General features: G+C 40.1%; 1 protein-coding gene across 3 annotated transcripts in view; it reads left to right on the top strand.

Annotated features, from left to right (window-relative positions):
- The window catches only part of Cep120 (centrosomal protein 120), an 85,004-nt gene that overhangs the window by 9,114 nt on the left and 55,890 nt on the right, over positions 1–20,000 (top strand). For all 3 annotated transcript variants that reach the window (XM_029566237.1, XM_008838727.3, XM_029566236.1), the window contains 4 exons: positions 4,954–5,110; positions 7,976–8,090; positions 14,204–14,345; positions 16,906–17,054. In XM_029566237.1, the coding sequence (XP_029422097.1) occupies positions 4,954–5,110; positions 7,976–8,090; positions 14,204–14,345; positions 16,906–17,054 (563 nt within the window). The remainder of the gene's footprint in view (positions 1–4,953; positions 5,111–7,975; positions 8,091–14,203; positions 14,346–16,905; positions 17,055–20,000) is intronic.

Below are 20,000 nucleotides of genomic sequence, written 5' to 3' on the forward strand. Positions count from 1 at the left end.
CGGACCACTTTTAGTGTGTCCCAGAGGTTTTGTCGTGTTGTATTGTCCTTTTTATTTAATTCCAGGAATACTTTTATTTCTTTCTTAATTTCTCTTTTGACCCATTCATCACTCAGGAGTGTGTTGTTTATCTCCATGTGTTCATGTGGTGATTAGGGATTCTTCTGGTGTTGATTTTAAGCTTTTTTGCATTGTGGTCTGATAGAATGCATGGGATTATTTCAGTCTTTCTGTATTTGTTGAGGTTTGTTTTATGCCCCAGTATATGGTCAGTTTTGGAGAAGGTTCCATGGGGTGCTGGGTAGAAAGTATGTCCTTTGGTGCTTGTGTGGAATACTCGGTAGGTGTTTGTTAAGTCCATTTGATATATTGTATTGTTTAATTCAGATGTCTCTCTGTTAACTCTTTGCCCTGTTGACCTATTTAATAGAGACAGTGGGGTATTGAAGTCACCTACTATTAATGAGTTGGGATTGATCTGGATCTTAAAGTTCTGTACTATTGTTTTTATGAAGTTGGGTGCACCAGAGTTTAGTGAATATATGTTCATGGTTGTAATATCTTCTTGATTTATTGTTGCTTTGAGCAGAATGATATGGCCCTCTTTATCACTTCTGATTAGTGTTAGTTTAAAGTCTATTTTGTCAGATATTAGAATTGCTACGCCTGCTTTTTTCTTAGTGTCATTTGCTTGGTATACTTTTTTTCTATCCTTTCGCTTTGAGATAGTGTCTGTCCTTGAAGGTGAGATGAGTTTCTTGCAGAAAACAAAAAGATGGGTTTTGTTTCTTAACCCATTCACCTAGTCTGTGTCTTTTGACTGGGAAGTTCAGTCTGTTAATATTTAAAGTTATTAATTAAAGATGAGTATTGAATCCTGTCATTTTTATTTCTGTTTACATTCTTGATATAGCTGTACTTTCCCACAGTTATACCTTCATTGGATTTCTTTCCGCAGTCCCTTGGTTATAGTCATTCCTTTCTTCAGCTCTTTGTATTGCTTCCATAACTCTCTGAAAGGCTGATTTTGTGGACATGAATTCTTTCAGCATATATATGTCATGGAAGAGTTTTCTTTCCTCTTCAACTATAATGTAGACAACTTTTCTGGGTAAAGTATTCTGGGTTGGCATCTATGATCAATTAGAACTTGAAGTACTTGACTCCAGTCTGTTCTCCCTTTCATAGTTTTCACTGAAAAGTCAGCTGTATTTTAATGGGTTTTCCTTTATATGTGATGTGTTTCTCTTTTGCAGCTTTCAGTATTGTCTCTGTTTTGTATGTTTATTGTTTTTACTATGATGTGCCATGGAGAGTTTCTTTTCTGGCCTCTCTGTTTGGTGTTCTTTATGCTTCTTGTATTTGTATGGGCATGTCTTTCTTTAATTTTGGGGCATTTTCTTCCACAATTCTGTTGAAGATCTGGTCCATGCCATTCTCTTTGGATTCTTCTCCTTCCTGTATGCCTATGATTCATAAGTTCAGTCTTTTTATGGTGTCACACAATTCCTGCATATTCCATTCTTAAATTTTTCTTAATCTTTGCTTGAGTGGTCTAGTTCATCCACTTTATCTTCCAGTCTTGATACTCTGTTTTCCATTTCATTCATCCTATTGGTGAGGCTTTCTCCTGTTGTTTCTAATTGGCTTACTGAGTGTTTCACTTCCTTTTTCATTTCGGCCTGAGTATTCTTCAATATTTCTAATTCTTATGAATGCATTCAGAAGTTTATTCCTATCTTCTTTCAGTTCTTTCATTTCTTTGTGTGTCTGTAAGTTCACAGAATTCTTTAAACATGTGTATAATTCTTCTTTTGAATTCCATGATCTGTGTTATATCCAGGGAATTCTCAATGTACTCCTCTACAGGATCACTGGTAGTTGGTAGGGGTATATCATTGGGTTTTTCATGTAATGTTTCTGCTGTGATTTTGACATGTGGATTTCTTTTGTAGTTTCTAATTCTTTTGTGAGACTCAGCGCTTCAAGTTTAGGTCTGCTTCTTTTTTGTGAACTTTATGTGTCTTTGTGGTTTACTTTTTGGGCATGAGAAGCTGGTTCCTCTAAGCTTCTGGTTCTCCCTCAGGAATTTGGGGATTGGACTGGCCTGGGAGCCTGGCCCAGGAAAGATGCTGGTGTAGTGCAGCTGGTGGCCGTGCCACCCAGAGATGCAAAGGCAGATGGAGCAGGAAGAGGCCCCAAGGACTCCTGGGGACTGCACTGAGGAGCTGGGTTGATCCCAGAGAGAGGCCTGCGGGTAGGAGAGAGGACCCTCAATTTTTTTTAGGGCAAGTACTTTTTTTACTTTTTGCAGCCTTTTATTTTATTTTTATTTTTTTTTAATTTTATGTATATGAGTGTACTGCCAGTATGTATGTAAGTGCATATGCATTGTGCAGTGCCCATGGTGGTCAGAAGAGGGTTGTTGGATCCCCAGAACTGGAGTTATGGACAGTTAGTTGTTAGCTGCTAGAAATTGAATCTGGGCCTTCTGCAAGAACAGCCAGTGCTCTTAAATCCTGAGCCCTCTCTCCAGCCCCTCTGTGACTAATTCATGCTTCCTCCCTCCCTCCTTCTCTCTCTCCCTCCCTGCCTCCTTCCTTCCTTCCTTCCTTCCTTCCTTCCTTCCTTCCTGCCTTCCTTCCATCCTTCCATCCTTCCTTCCTCCCTTCTCCTTCCCCCCCTCGCTCCCCCCCTTCTACCCTCCCTTCCTTCTTCTCTCCCTTCAAAAAAAAACCTCCCTTTCCTTTCCTTTCCTTTTTGGTTTTTTTTTTTTTGCAATTTGGGAAACCAGCTGGTTTATTTGGGCTTACAGAGCAGTGGATGAGTGGGTTACTTACAGAAGTGTGTTGGCAGGGTGGGTTCCCCTCTGCATCACAGCAAGGACCCTGTGACCTGATGGCTGCCCAAGATGCCAAAGGACACCCCCTCTCACTGGCTTCACCTGTTTCTATACTTAGTCCCTCCCTCATGTACAACTCAAGCCAGCTGGTTGGATAGAAGATGACTGACTCTCTCTGCCCCTTCCCTCCTGCAGAGCATCCACAGTCAAGTTCGTTTATGGTAATCAGAACAAGCAGGTGAATCCAAACCTGGGAAGAAGGGTTCTGTCCACAGCTTGCCAGTCTAGCTTGTCAGGTGGGGGACAAGTCCATGCAACAGCATGTTTAGCTAGTAATTGCCCTCTTAAGATTGCTGTCATGAGCCAGGCTTGGTGGTGCATGCCTTTAATCCCAACACTCAGGAGGCAGAGTCAGGTAGATCTCTGTAAGATTGAGACCAGCCTGGTCTACATAGCAAGTTTCAGGCCAACTGTGACTGAAAGAAGACCCTGTCAAAAAAAAGATCATGGTTGCTTTCAATGTATCCAACAGATTTTTAGCATGTTGTGGTTTCATTTTTGTTTAGTTCTAGGAATTTTTAAAACCTTTATTTCTTCAGTGGAATTATTTCAATTTCTTTTTTTTTTTTTTTTTTTTTAGGAATTTTTAAAACTTTTTTTTTTTCGGGGGAATTTTTTTAATTTTTTTTTTTTTTTTTTTTTTTTTTAATTTGTTGAGGTTTGTTTTGTGTTCCAGTATGTGGTCAATTTTAGAGAAACTTCCATGGGCTGCTGAGTGGAAAATGTATTCCTTGGTGTTTGGGTGGAATATTCAGTAGATATCTGTTGGATCCATTTGATGTATGATATCATTTAATTCAGATGTCTCTGGATTTATTCTTTGTCCTGTTGACCTGTCTGTTGAAGACAGTGGGGTATTGAAATCATCTACTATTACTGAGTTGGGGTTAATCTGTGTCTTAAAGTCTTCTTTTTATGAAATTGGGTGCACCAGAGTTTTGTTCATATATGTTCATGACTGTTCATATATGTTCTTCTTGGTCATTTGTTTCTTTGATCAGTAATGTGTTATTCAATCTCTATGAGTTTGTGTATGTTTTGTCATTTTTTAAATGTTCATTTCTAGTTTAATTCCAGTGTGAAATCCAAGAAATTATTTCAACTTTCCTGTGTTTGTTAAAATTTTCTTTGTGTGTGTCTGTAACTAATTTTGAGAGACGATTACTATTGCTTTTTTTTTGAGCTGGACATGGTGCACACCTTTAATCTCAGCACTTGAGAGGGAGAGGCATGTGGATCTCTGTGAGTTCAAGGCCAGCCTGGTCTACATAGTGTGTTCCAGGGCTACATAATGACCCTGTCTCAAAAAAAAAAAAAAGAAAAGAAAGAAAGAAAAAAAAGATGACAAGGTCTCATGTAGCCCAGGCTGGCTTCAAACTCACTATGTAGCAAAGACTGGCTGATTATAGGCATAAACCACCAGGCCTAGCTTTTGTTCTTCCTGTTTAATTGAGACAGGCTTACTATGTAGGTCCAGACTGGTCTCAAACTCAGAATAATCCTCCTGTTTCTTCCTCATGAACACTAGAATTTTATAGGTGTACACTATATGTTGGGTTTAAGAGATTATTCTTAACTGAGTTAATGGGAAAATTAAGATACAGATAAATTTGTATTTGCCAATTTGACTTCCCTGCTCCTATAAAGTATATGTATAATAACATAAAGCCATTGGTTAATCACAACTGATTCCAAGTATTACTGAGTTCCTTCTTACTCAAAGTGTGAATCAAGGACTGCAGCCTTGACAGCACCCAGCATCCTGTTACAAATTCAGGCTCTCAGTTACCCCCTCCCCCGAACGGAGCCGAGTCCACATTTGAACAGGATCTCCAGTTATTCATATCCACATTAATGTTAGAGAAGCACTAATTGGTAGATTATAACTTTCAGTTTCTGATGCTTCTGAGTTATGAAAGTGAGTACAGATATGTTACTGAGGTAGTTTATTCCATGTATAAGTCAGCTTCCTTTAGCATACATCATGTATGACGTGATCCTATTTGATTTTTTTATGTTTTCTGTGAATCTGTGTACTTTTCTTTCTTTAGGTCGCCATTTCCCCAAACGTCCAAAGCATATGCTTATAGTAGAAGCAAAGTTTGATGGAGAACAGCTGGCTACTGATCCCGTCGACCATACTGACCAGCCAGAATTTGCTACTGAGTTAGCCTGGGAAATTGAAAGGAAAGTACTTCATCAACACAGGTGATACTACCTTCTGTTTATATTAGCATCTTTATTGGTCCATTTTTTAAGCTTAAATTTTGTCACTTATTTGGTTATGGTAATATATTGTCAAATGGTTATGTTGTTTGTTTTGTTTTCTTGCCTTTTGAGAGAGGGTCTTAGTTTCATTTCTTGACACTGTGGTTAAAACATCTTGACAAAAGCAACTTATAGGAGAAAGGATTTATTTAGGTCCCAGTTCCACATCGCCGTCTATCATTGCATGAAGTCCAGGCAGCAGGAGCTTGAAGCTGCTGGTCATATCACATCCACAGTCCAGAGCAGAGACCAAGAGACCAAAATTAATGCATGCTGTGCTCAGGGTTCTCGTTCTCTCTCTCTCTCTCTCTCTCTCTCTCTCTCTCTCTCTCTCTCTCTCTCTCATACAGTTCAGGATACACTGCCACCCACAGTGGGTGGGTCGTCCCACTTCAGTTATTGTAATCAAGATAATCCCCCACAAACACACCCACAGGCCAACCTGATCCAGACAATGTCTCATTGAGACTTTCTTCCCAGGTGACTATAAATTGTATCTGGCTGACAAAACTAACTACTACAGGATATCACTCTATAGCTCAGGCTGGCCTAGAACTCACTACATACCCTGGATTAGCCCCTAACTTTTGGCAGTTCTTCTGCCGCACTCTCCCAAGTGCTGGGATTACATGAACCACCATGACTAGTTATTGAGTACTTTTAATGTGCCAGGAAATTTTCATAGTGTTTTGCAACAATAGCTCATTTCAACATTCGAGCAACATTGTAAAGTTATATTTCTCCATATTACAGCTGAGGAAACTGAGTCCTGGAAGGCTAAGTAAAATAAGTAAAGCTGTTGGCTGGATAAAGGTACAGTCCTCCAGGCTGAGATGAAGGTTTTACCCACTGGTGTTTTGTTTGCTTTTTGTTTGTTTTTTTTTAAGATGGGTTCTCTTTCTGTAGCCCAGGCTAGTCTGAAACTTCTTGTACCCTAGCTGGTATCCAACTAGTTGGTAATCCTCCTGCCTCAATCTCCTAAATGCTGGGATTACAACCAGGAATGATGTCTGGCATTAATCACTACATTAACTATAGTCTCTTTTTTTCTTGGTGATGCAGGAAGGTTGGTGTATGGACAATAAATAGTCTAAAAGTACTTTGATGATGTCTTGGACTGCCCTGCCAAGAATTTATTCAAGCATCCAGTGAAAGTAAAATCTATAAAGGATCCTTTGAAATTAATTTTTTGTTGATTTTAGGCAAATACAGTGGTATATAAAATGGAATTAGACTATTTAGCATATTATGTTTTCATGAACTCTATGACTAGAGAAGTCAAGAACAGAAATACCTTGGGACATGCCAAGAATCAGGGCTTGGTTCCCAGTACCCACATGGCAGGTCTCAACCATCTGTAACTCCGGTTTTCCAAGATCCAACATTCATTTCTGGCCTCTGTGGGTGCCAGGCACACATGTGGTATACATACATACATGCAGGCAAAAATAATCATACATAAAATAAAAATAAATCTTAAAAAAAAGACTAGCAGTACTTTTATTACCTAAGGCTGGGAATGCCACTGCATGCTTGTAATCCTAGCACTCTAGATGTGGAGGCAAGTAGTCAGTTCAGTGCTAGCCTGGGCTGCATAAGACTCTGTCTCAAACAGACAAACACTAACTACTGCCAAAAATCCACATAACCAGTACATCAGTACTAAGTCAAATCAAAACATAAAGTTAACACAATGCAAGAATAAATTTTGTTGCTTTTATTGCTGGATTGGTCAATGGATTTATTTAAGGGGATATTAAATGCTTCGAGAACATTAAGTTTTGTCTTTTCACTAGCATTTGGAATATCTGCTTAGACTGAATTCTGTGATGAATTCAGTTGTGTTAATACCAAGTGGTACACAACTTTATTTAGGCTAAGAATTTGTAAGTAGTGATTTTATGAGAAGTGCAGTTAAATAGTAATCCTGCTAGTGAAAGTGATGATAGAATCTGTTCAGCTCAGTGCGTGCTATCCCAGCCACTGTTCTGTGACAGAACGTTGTTAGGTGTTACATTATTAACTTTTTTTTTTGTTCTTTTTGAGACAGGTTCTGCTTGTAGCCCCAGCTGTCCTAAAACTCCCTGTGTAGATCAGGCTGGTCTTGAATTCAAGAGATCCCCCTGTCTCTGGGTGCTGGGATCAAAGGCGTGTGCTACCATGCCTGGCCTATATTATTACATTTTAATAGTTGCTTTTATGGTATTTAACTCAAGTTTACTTTTTAAGCTATGCAGAAAGCTGTAAGCATGTGTGTGTGTGTGTGTGTGTGTGTGTGTGTGTGTGTGTGTGTTGTTTTATATGTGAGAATACTGTATAAGAAAGATGATTTAAAATCATTCTGGAGCCTGGCATGGTGGTGCATGCCTTTAATCCCAGTGCTTGGGAGGAAGAGGTATAGGCAGGTCTCTCTGAGTTTGAAGCCAGCCTGGTCTACATAGGGAGTTTCAGGCCAGCTGAGGCTACAGGGAGACCCTGTGTTAACATAACAACAACAAAAAATCATTCATGAAATTCATGATAATTTCTGACTTTCAGAGGACTGAGAATATTACAGATGCTTAGAAATAATTGACCTATGGAATAGGCTTTTGTGAGACTAATTTGACATGTTTTTAATTCTAGTTGGTATGCAGATTAGTACATGTAAATAATAGTTCTTTCCAATTGAAGAATTATTCAGAAAATATATATAGTTGCCCTCACAGACTTGTAATCTGGACAATAAAAGTTTTTCAAGGCTAGTAGAAAGCTTAATATTAAGAAAAAAGGCACATTTTACATATCACATGAATTGTTATACAGGTTACAGCGTACTCCTATCAAACTCCAGTGCTTTGCGGTGGATCCTCAGTCTTCAGCCAAGGAAACTATAGGTTACATTGTTCTGGACTTAAGAACTGCTCAAGAAACAAAGCAGGTATTGGCCTTGTACTGTTTTGTTAATTATTGTGATAGTTAATTATTTTCAGTAAATAGCAGATGAAGCAAACAAAATTCTGGGCTTGTTGCAGATCATGGTCTTGAGGTTTTTAAGTTGTAATGCTTGAGTTTATGAGTTAGATTTAGAAAACCCAACCTTCAAAGCATTTTTTTGAGCTGTCTTTCTCAAAGGAACTTGCCTGTGAGCTCACACCTGTGGTAGTGACTGTTCCCTGCAGCCTAACTCCTGAGCTTTTCGTTTAGAGGTTTCCCTTTCTGCGTCCTTGCTCCAGTGAATGAACATTCATCACTTGCCTTCTAGTTTCCCGTGTTAGAAACACAGAAATCTTCCTTGACATTCTTTTCTTCCCTCATAGTTGTCCAGTCCAGATTTTTTCCCTTTCTATCGTGCATTTTCTGCATTTTCGCTCCTGCTAGTCCAACCCGAGCCTCATCGTTTCTTACCTTGACAGGCATCGTAGCTTGCTAGTGGCTTTTCCTGCTTCCTAGTTCAGTGCCCTTGTGAGTGATTCTACTCTGTTGTTCATCTTAGTGTTGTAAATCCCAGACTCTGAGGATGTTCTGCTTGCCCTTACCTTTTTCATGAAACTTGAGACTTCCCAGTGCTTGGGAGGCTGAGGCAGAAGGATTACAAGTTTGAGGCTGTCTTAACCCCTTTCCTTTCTCTAAAGCAGTCCCCAAAACGTGACACGAGTTTGGGCCAAGCCAAAACAAATCATCTTCCTCTTCCTCCTCCTCCCTTTCCTTCCTTCCTTCCTTTCTTCCTGCCTGCCTTCCTTCCTTCCTTCCTTCCTTCCTTCCTCTTCCTTCCTCTTCCTTCCTTCCTTCCTTCCTTCCTTCCTTCCTTCCTTCCTCCCTCCCTCCCTCCCTCCCTCCCTCCTCCCTCCTCCCTCCTCCCTCCTTCCTCACCAACAAATGAATGAAAACCAAGAGTGTTCAATTGATGTGGCTTTTTTTCTAGTTCTGAGGATAGAACTTAGGACCTCATTCATATTAGGCAAGCATTCTACTGAGTTATATCCTTAACTATTTCTTTACTTTTTATTTTCAGAGAGGATTACACTAAGTTTCGACTGACATTAAACTTCTGTAGCTAGGCAGGACTTGAACTTTTAGACTTGTCTTAAGTTTTCCATTTTGTTGATCATGTCTCTTTAAGGCTGGTGTGAATCTTGTATCTCATTATTATTATTATAGTCATACTATTGAGCTTTAAAAAATGTCTGAAAATTTTCATAGTACTTTGCAACAATAACCAATTTAAAGACAGACATAGTGGCATATGGCTATAATCTTAGGTGTCTAAGGCCAGCCTGGACATTAATTTAAACATCAGGGCAACCCTTTTGTATTAATATTATTTTCTGAATATTATAGACGAAGAGATTAAATCCTTAGAAGTTTGTAGCTTCTCCTGATTCAGAGTATGGGCACTTAGTCAGATAAACTTCATGCTAAACAAGCAGTACTACCACTCCTGAAGGCAGATAACTCTGGTTCTGATTCCTGTTTAGTGCCTTTTATTGTTGAACACACTTCTCATTTCTTCTGAAGTGTCTCCCAACTTTTTACATGTGGTTGACGTTAGAAATCTTCCCTTCAATTTTTCTTAATATCTTTTCTGAGACAGGGTCTGTCACATTGGCCTAGATCTCACTGTATAGAACAGGCTGGCTCACGCTTGTAGCAGTCCTTCTGCCTCTGCCTTCAAAGAGCTGGGATTACATGTGCATGCTACCATGCCTGGCATTGATGTTTTTTATTTGGTCACAGTTATTTTTATCTTTTTTCAGGTAGGGTGTCTTGTAGCTCAGGCCGGACTTGAACTCACTGTGTAGCTAAGACTGACCTTGAACTCCTAATCCTCCTGCCTCTACTTCCCAAAGTGCTGAGATTATAGGCATACACCTCTATATGCCCAGCTACCATTTATTTCTTAAGATAAAGTTAAAAAAATTAAAGTTAGTATCTTCTCAGTCTCCATTGTTTTTCCCCTTTCCATTCTTTCTTTTTTTAAAAAATTATTATTATTATGGGTATGAGTGTATTGCCTACCTGGATGTAAGTACACCCGTGTTGTGCAGTGCCTGTGGAGGTTAGAAGAGGGCATCAGATACCCTGGTATTGGAGTTACAGACAATTGTTAGCCACCATGTTGATGCTGGGATTTGAACCCAGGTCCTCTGCAAGAGCAGTCAGTACTCTTAACCACTGAGCCATCTTTCCAGCCCCCATTCTTTCTTTTTTTGTTGTTTTTAAATTATTCATGTGTGTCTGTTAATGTGAGTGCCTATGTACACGTGTGTGTGCACAGATGCATGTGCCTGTGTATGCTCTGGGGTCAGAAGATGGCATTGGATCCCTCAGAGCTATAGTTTCAGGTGTTTGTAGGATGCCTGGCTTGCTAGGTATGTGCTCTGAACTCATGGTCCTCATGATTGTTCAGTAAGAGCTCTTAACTGCTGGGCCAGTTCTTCAGCCCCTTTCCTTTCACTCTAAATTTGAAACTCCCCTCCTCTCCATGTTTTTTTTTTTTTTTTTTTTTTTTTTTTTTTTTTTTATGTATATGAGTGTATTGCCTGCATGTGTGTTCTCAGTACTAAATGTAACTCAGGCTGGCCTGAAACTCTTGGGTTTTTTTTTGTTTTTTTTTTTCAAAGTTACGAGAATTTATTTTGGTGGATTATTTGGTGCCAGATAAGGTGTGTATTCTGAATAAATCTTTCCTCACATTCAAGGCATTTGTAAGTTTTTTCTCCAGTGTGAGTTCTCTGGTGTTTAATGAGAGTTGCACTCTGACTGAAGCTTTTCCCACAGACTAAACACCCATAGGGCTTCTCCACAGTGTGAATTATCTGATACTTAAAGAGGTCTGAGCGCTATTTGAAGCTCTTCTCACAGTCCTCACATTTATAGGGTCTCTCCCCTCTGTGTAGTCTCTGATGTCTAAAAAGGATAGAAATGTGACAAATCTCCCCACATTCCTCACATTTATAGACTTTCTCACTGGCATGGGTTCTGTGATGCTGACTTAGATGTGAGCTCTGTCTGAAGCATTCCCTACACTCTGAGCATGCATATGGCTTCTCACCTGTGTGTGTCTGCTAGTGTTTAACCAGGGTGGCACTCTGACTGAAGCTTTTCCCACATTCATGGTTAGGATAGGGTTTCTCGCCTGCGTGGATCCTGTGGTGTTTAAAGATGTCTGAACACTGTTTGAAGCTCTTCCCACAACTATCACACCAATAAGGTTTGTCTTCATGGAACCACCTCTATGTGTTAGAAAGGGCCAAACTACTGTCAACGGAGTTTTAGGGTTTCACTGTGTGACATTCCTCGTGTAAACCTTGTTTGCATTTGTTCCATGTGCACCGTCATCAATGGGCTTCTTTGCTGTCAGGATATGCTGGGTCAACGCTGGTGTTGTTCTCAAATTCATTAATTTTAGAAACTCTCCCTTCCTTGGAAACTGGTGAGATGTGACCCTCTGGGAAGTCCTTGTTCTTCAAGAGAATGTTTGAGTTTTGGTGACACATTGTTTCTGGGTAGCTTTTCTGCTCTGTCCTCATGGGTTCCACCACACTCAGTAAACAGTTGGCCTTTCCCCTGGGACACTTGTAGCCATGTCTGTGGCTCTGCCTCATTTAAAATCTCTTGCTTTGGAATCAAGTCTGTATTCACAGCTTTAGTTTCCAAACCAGGCACAACTATGCTCCCATAATCCTTCAGGGTCTCCCTGTAGAAATCCTGATCTGCATCCAGTTGCTCTCACTCCTCCCAGGTCAGAGATTCAGCCACATCCCCTGAAAGTCACCAAACCTTCCAGGTGAATCTTCCTCCACTTTTACTGACATAAGTCCCTCAGAGAGAGATGACCCAGAGACTCTGGCACCCAGTTATCAGAGTCCTCAGTCTGTCAAGCTTGAACTCATCTTTCTCCACATGAACTAATCTTCAGGACTGATTTTGGGAAGAGCGCAAAGCTAAGAAACTCACCTACCTTCCCCAAAATGGGCCACACAGGCACCCCTAAACTCCCAGTCCCACAGGACACTGCACATGTGCATATGAATGTCCCTCCTAGTTCCCATTTCCTGCCTCGGCCTCCCAAGTGGCAGGACTGTGCCACCAACCCAGGCCTTAATTTGAATCTTCAATTAGGATTCTGTGAAGAGAAATTAAGCCATGACTAATGCTTTTGCTGCAGTGACATTTGCAGATGAGCCATCAGCCCAGCCCAAATTCAGAATCTTTGGAAAAAGGAACTGAAACGCCAGGTGGTGGTGTGTGCCTTTAATCCCAGGCAGAGGCAGGTGGATCTCTGCAAGATTGAGGCCACCTTAGTTCACATTGTGACTTCCAGGTAGGCTGTGACTAGGGAGACCCTGTCAAAAAAAAAAAAAAAAAAAAAGCAAAGAAAAGAACACTTAAAAGAAAGCTGTATTGGCTACATGGTGAGCTTGAGACCAGACAAGACCCTGTCTCAAAAAACGTAACAAGCAAAATGCTTTAGAAGAGGACTTATCCCCCCCGCCCCCCCTCCTACAGCCTTCGGGTATTTGTTACTCTGCTGCTATGGTGAAGATTTTCCTTAGTTCCATCCCTGAATCAAGGGCCCTGACTGAGCCCTGACATCTCCTTTACCCAGGGCCAGCTTTCCCTAGAATACTTCCTCAGTCAGCTTGACTGTAGAGAAGGGAAGGCCTCCCAGGAGGAGATAGTGCATTAGGCATCCCTTTATCAGCGTGTTTGTGATTAAAATGAAGGGACAGTTCATAATCCCCTCAGTTTCAGAGGCTGGATGCCGTCTTGCTTGTTTCCTGTTTGGCAGAGGAACATTGAGGTTTGCTAGTGAAGTAGCTGAAGTCAGAGTCAAAGATTCTTTATAAATATAGATAGAAAAATACGCATTCCTTTTTCTGAATTCTGTAACAAAAATCCATAAATTCTGTAAGTTAATCCATTTTAGGCTTATATTTGAAATCAGAAAATATCTGTCATAAGAACTATAGTAATAAATTATGTTATATTTTGCCATGAATTATTGCATGTTTTTTTTCTTTAAAGGCTAGGTTTCAGATTTGCTTTTTTTCCTAAAACTTAAGGTCTTTGTGGGTCCCATTTAACTTAATAGATGTTATACAAATATAAAACAGCACTTTTTGCCTTTATATAACAATGGTCGGGGTAAGAATGAGCCTTTCAGGTGTGACATGGCTCCTGCTGACTGTGGTTCCTGCACCTGCAGTGCACACTGGCCTGGTCTGGGATGTGTTTTCTGACTGGTCTGGGCACTAGGATTTCTGAGGCTGCTGTAGTGAGGATGTTTGGGTAGTTGAGAATACTGTGTTCACTGAGAGAGCCTTTGTTTTCAACATCTGCCAGGTAAATGGTTCATAACCCAGAACACATTCATTGGACTTTTGGGCTAGCATTTTGTGCTATTTGTTAGCAGCAAGATTTTCCTTTTCTTAATATAAGCAGGACAGAGCAAAAATATGGCAGGAAGAAAAAGTATAGTGGAGCTATTAGTACTTGGAGTCAAGGAAACAGGCAATTAGATCCTTACTGAAGGATGCTGTGGGATGGGAGACAGAAAGCTACAAATAGAAATATGTCGTTTTCTTTCCTTTGACATTTTACATTGTAAAGAATTGGGATAGGAGCAAAGAAGATACTGTAAACCTCAGTAAGTTTTTCAGAGGAAAATAGCTGATGGCTTCTTAATCAGGATTAATTTCTTTTGAAGAAAATGTAAAAAAGAACATTTTTAGAAATTTTTTTTTTAATTTTATGAGTGTATTACCTGCATTTGGGTAAGTGTACCCATGTGCACCTTCTGCGAAGGTCAGAAGAAGGCTTCAGATCCCCTGGAACTGGAGTTATGAATGGTTGTTAGCTGCCATGTGGGTGATGGAAATCAAACCTGGATCCTCTGTAAGAGCAGTCAGTGCTCCTAACCCCAGAGCCATCTTTCCAGCCCCAGAGAAGAACATTTTTAAAGGTTAAAAAGTACTGAAAAAGCTATAGGAAAAAAAATATAAAATCTTAAAGAACATTTTGAGTCATGTTTTCTGTTTTGTCATCTAGGCCCCCAAGTGGTACCAGTTGCTGAGTAACAAATACACCAAGTTCAAGTCTGAGATCCAGATAAGTATCACTTTGGAAACAGATACGAAGGCACAGGTGGATAGTTTTAAAGCAAAAGGAGCCCCGCCTCGAGATGGGAAAGGTGTGTGTTGTGCTTGCTCGCTTTTTTTTTTTTGAGCTAGAGCTTCAAGTGGACCAGGCTGCTCTGGAGCTTGCTTTGTAGTGTTAACACATGTAACACTTGCAACACCTGCTGCTTTTAGATTTTGTTTACAAATCTTAGAACTACTGAAAGTTTTTGTTGTCCTAACTTGATATAAGGTAGGACAGGAAATTTTGTGTTTTAAAATATTATTACCCAGAGAAATTGTGTCCAACGAATGTAGAGAAGCTCCCAAGTTTAGTGTTTGTTATTTGACTATAGTTTAACAAAGCCTTAATTTTTCTCTTTTTAATTAATAAACTTTATTATTTTATAAGACTTTTTAATTCTGAGTATGTGTGTTTGGCTGTGTGTGGGTATATGCATGTGAGTGTAGGTGCTCATGGAGGCCAGAGGCATCAGATCCCCCAGGATTTGGAGTTATAGACAATTGTGAGCTGCTGGACATAGGTGCTGGGAATCGAACTCTGGTCCTCTGCAAGAGCAGCACATCCCTTAACCTTTGAACCATCTCTAGCACCTACTTAATTTTCTTTAGAGCAGTTTTAGCTTCATAGCAAAATAGGATATTACAAAGTATTCTCATATACACTCTGTACCAGGTGCAACCCCAGCCACTATCAATGTCTTAACGCCCTGACATTGTTGTAATTGATGAAACAGCATTGATGAATTAAAATCATCAGAAGCCCACAGTTTGCATTAGCATTCACTCTCAGTCCTGTCCATTCTTTGGGTTTTGATTGATGGATGATGACATATATCCCCCAGGTAGTATCATCCAGAGCAGTTTCACTGTCCAGGTATCTTTTGTGCTCTGCTCTTCAACCTTCCCTCCCTCTATGTCCTGGTAGTAGTTTTGGTACATCCAGAGAGTTCATGTGTTGGGAACTTCACCTCCAAAGTCCTAATGGAGTTTGGAGTTGGGATCTTTGGGAACTGATTGGGCCACAGAGCTCTGCTTTTTCTCAATAGACTAATCCTGCTCTTGGATTAATGGATTCTTGTGTTATCACGGGGGTAGGTTAGTTATCATTAGAGTGGAGCTGTCTTCTATCTAGTCTCAAGTATTCTGTTACACTAACAGAAAATGTACTAAGATGACTATTGATCTTCTATTATGGAGATGTAAATTTTCATAAACAGTGATACATTCCTCACCAATAGTTTATGCCAGTGTATAGCCATCAAGAGCACCCATTTTCCTGTGCTTTCTCCAACACTGGATGTTATGTTAGTGGTATGTATGCATCCTTTTTTTTTTTTTTTTTTAATCTTTAATCAGTTTATGAAACTCTTACCCCTGTCTGGTCCTTTCATATTGGTGCCTATTTGATTGTGTTGGTCTCTTCTCCAAGATGTTTTTCCATTACTCTAAACAATCAAAACAAAACAAAAAAACCACAAAAATCTCCCAAGTTCCAACACAGCATCCAAAAAACCCTGGATTATAAGGCTTTCACCTCTCTCTAGTCAGTCCTGGCCCAGTAGTCTAGCATGCTACATCTGTCTCAGTTCTTTGTTTTTGTTTTTGTTTTTTCAGAGATCTCCCTGCCTCTGCCTCCTTAGTGCTGAGATTAAAGGCATACACCACCATGCCCAGCACTGTTTTATACTTTTTTTGTTTGTTTTGAAACAGGGTCTCACTAAGTTGGCCAAGGCTGACCTTGAACTAGCTCTGTAGTTCAGGTAGGCTGTGGACCTACACTCCTGCCTCTACGTCCCAAAGATCTGGGCTTATAGCCTGCACCACCAGGCCTGTTTCCTACTTCATTTCTTTCTCTTGCTCCTGTGTCTGCTGCACACTGTCCTTTGTCTGGAACAGGCTTTGCATTCCCTGTCTCTGTTCAGTCACCTTTTCTCTCCCAGCCACATCTAGGTACTCTTCGCTCCAAAGTTCATAGATTCACTGAGAAAACTGTTAGATTCCTTTTCTGTGTGGATTATTAAATGACTTTAAAAATACTTTCTTATTTCAGAATATGGTTTTTATGAACAGAAAAATAAAGTTAAAAGTTTCTTTGACGAGTAAGAAACTGAAACCTTTTGAGATACTAACTGTATCCATGAATGGCCCACCTAATTAAAAAATAAAATGAACTTTAAAAGGCTTATAATGGGCCAGACATGGTGATACATGCCTGTAATTCCAGCACTCAAGAAGTTGAGACAGGTTGACTGTGAATTCAAGGCCAGCCTAGGTTACATAATAAGTGTCAGGCCAGCCTGGGTTACATAGTAAATTCTAGGCCAATCTGGGCTATATTCCAAGATCATATCTTAAAAAATAAAATAAAGGGCTGGGTGTGCTGGCACTCACCTTTAATTCCAGCACTTGAGAAGCAGAGGCAGGCAATTTCTGGAATATCAAGGCCAGCTGGTCTGCATAGTGAATTCCAGGCCAGCTAAGGCTACAGGGAGATCCCATATCAATCAATCAATCAATAAATCAATAAATAAGTAAATAATAAATAAATAAATAAAACTTAACAATAGTTGATGACAGAGTAGTCTATTCTAATTGATTTTCTCTGCGAAGTCCCTGCTGGCTTATCTGGAGTTGACCCAAAGGACATTGTTGCAGTACTGAATGAGGAGGGAGGCTACCATCAGATCGGACCAGCAGAGTATTGTACTGACTCTTTCATTTTGTCAGTGACCATAGCATTTGCTACCCAGTTGGAACAGGTAAGGCATTTCCTAAGGTTAGTGATTTCAATTTATTTATTTATTTATTTTAAATATTTTATTATTTTTATTTTATGTGTATGCCTGTATTGCCTGCATGTAGATAAGTGCACCCGTGCCCTGCAATGCCTGTGGAGGACAGAAGAGGCTGTCAGAGCCCCTGGAACTGGAGTTACAGACAGTTGTTAGCTGCCATGTGGGTGCTGGGATTCAAACCCAGGTTTTCTGCAAGAACAACCAGTGTTCTTAACCACTGAGCCATTTCTCCAGCCCCTCATTTTATTTTTTAAATCCTACATTTTACATATTAAAAACCCTGCAAGTAAACTATGTAAAAGTGAGTTAAAAAATATATTCATGGGGCTGGAGAGATGGCTCAGCATTTAAGAGCACTGGCTGCTTAAATAAAATAATAATAATAAAAAACATATTTATGTTGCAAGGCATTTCTGCCTTTAGACCAGAATAGATTTCAATATATTGGTAATAGAATAAACTGATTTTCAGAATTTAGGAGATTGATCCCCAGTAAACTGTCCTTGTACTGTGTTTTAAGGACTTTTATGTTTTCCTTTTGAATAATATACTTTTTGAAGAAATTAGCAATGCCAGGACTATTTGGATCTGGGATTGTATTTTTACCTTACTTATAAGCTAACAGAAACCAGCCTGTGGTTGTGGATGTTATCAGAAGATAAAATGTCCTTGTGTCAGAATCGAAGGATTCTCTTACACTCAACACAGTGAACAACGTAAGTACTGGTATATTTTCTTCAGTTTCCTTCCCTCAGGTCTCATGGAAACTGCACAGAAGGGCACATGGGATTTTTATAACTAAGGGAGGTGAATCTGGAGAATGCACCACCTTTTTTGTAAGCAGCCAACAGTCCTGGTTTTTGTACAAGGAGCAGCTATACAAACAACTCTCAGAAGTGGCCTGGGTCCAGGAGCGGTCAGGACCTATAGTTTTAGCATACCCTGCAAAAATGTGTAAGGATGCTTACGGTAGATGCTGCTTCCACAGTGAATCAGCACAGACTTCCCAGTTCTTTTGTACTTGGGTTCAAGTCCTTTTCTTGGCTTTGTGTTGGTCTGTAGCAGCTGGAATTGATTTATTTTTTAAATATTTTTATTATTTTTATTTTATGTGTATGATTGTATTGCCTGCATGTGTATAAGTGCACCCATGTTATACAGTGCCCACAGCAGTCAGAAGAGGGTGTCGGATCCCCTGGAACTGGAGCTATGTACAGTTGTTAGTGGCCATGTAGGTTCTGGGACCTGAACCTGGGTCCTCTGCAAGAGCAGCCAGTGCTCTTAAATGCTGAGCCATCTCTCCAGCCCCAAGGAATGGATTTTTTTTTTTTTTTTTTTGTCTTTTTTGAGACAGGGTCTCCCTGTAGCCCCAGCTGGCCTGGAACTCACTGTGTAGACCGGGCTAGCCTTGAACTCACAGAGATCCCCTGCCTCTGCCTCCTGAGTGCTGGGATTAAAGGCATGCGCCACCATGCCCGGCATGGAATGGATATTTTTTAAAGTAGAGATGATCCAGCAGTTAAGAGCACTGCTGCTCTTGCGGAGGACCTGGGTTCGGTTCCCAGCACTCACATCATGGTTAACGGCTATCTATAACTCCAGTTCTAGGGAATCTGGCATGCTCCTTTACCTTGTGTGAGCACCAGGCATGCACATGGTGCACATGCATACATGGCAGGTAGAACACTCATAAAATAAAAATAAATCACTTAAAAAACTAGAGAATATGACTTCTGATCAATCTATATACCTTAGGAAGATTTTGTAGCTAATGAGTAGCTAGATTATTTCTGATCATATAGTTACTTTCCACACTGTTGTTCCCATATTATGATCTGTTTTCTGTTATACACAAGTTTGAGTTGGAATCTCATTCTCAGTGTTTACAAGCTCCTTTACTTGGGCAAGCCACTTACCTTTGTGAGGCTTGACTTGTGATATTATCATCTTTACAGATATGGGTGAAGACTGAGGTCATATGAATAAAGTATTTACCTTAGTTTATGTGAGAGAAGCTAGATTTGTATGACAGAAACTTGGACAAAACTGACCTATGCAGTCAGTAACCTGTATTTCCAGTAGTTTGTTGGTGGGAACTATCCAGGTGTCCATCAGTAGATTAACAGATAAACTCAGTGTAGTATCCACACAATGGGCTGTTCTCAGTAAAAAGGAATGAAGTACTGATGCGAGCTACAATATGGATGAATACTAAAAATGCGCTGTGTAAAGTGAATGAAGCCACATACAAAAAAGCACGCATATTGTTAGGATTCCATTTGTATGAAATGCTCAGAATAGGCAAACAGTTCAGAGACGAAGCAGATGCGTGGTTTTTCTGCAGCTGGGAATAAGAAAAAGGGTGTTTATGACTGCTTAATGACTACATTGTTTCTATTTGGGGAGAAACTAGGACACTTAGTTTTTTCTTCTCCACTACCTAATCTAAGGCAGTATGAATAAGTATCCTGCAGTAAACAGGCATCCGTTTTCAGAGCCAAGCAGCAGCTTTGAAGGTTACTACAAAGCTGTGTGCAGCAGAGTAGAGGGGTGAGCTTGCCTCTGAACTGGGTGGTGGTAATCTTGCTTCCTCCTTAAGTATTGAAAGCTTAGAATAAACTCCAGTGTCTCTAAATTCTAGGATATTAAGGAGTTTTTAAAAGAGTGGTACATACCTTTAATCCCAGTACTCAGGAGTCTGAGGCTAGCCAGGTCTACATAGAGAGTTCCAGGCCCAATTGGGGCTACAAGGAGACTGTATTAGTAACTTTTCTGCTGTGATAAAATACCATAACCATGGAAACTTACAGAAGGAAGAGTTTATTTAGCTCATGGGTCCATGGGACAGTCCATAATAGTAGGGAGAGACATGACAGAGTAGAGGGCAGGAGCAGAAAGCTGAGTATTGAC

The sequence above is a fragment of the Nannospalax galili genome, unplaced genomic scaffold (genome assembly GCF_000622305.1).
Source record: "Nannospalax galili isolate Female #2095 unplaced genomic scaffold, S.galili_v1.0 scaffold38, whole genome shotgun sequence".
NCBI classification, from domain to species: domain Eukaryota; kingdom Metazoa; phylum Chordata; class Mammalia; order Rodentia; family Spalacidae; genus Nannospalax; species Nannospalax galili.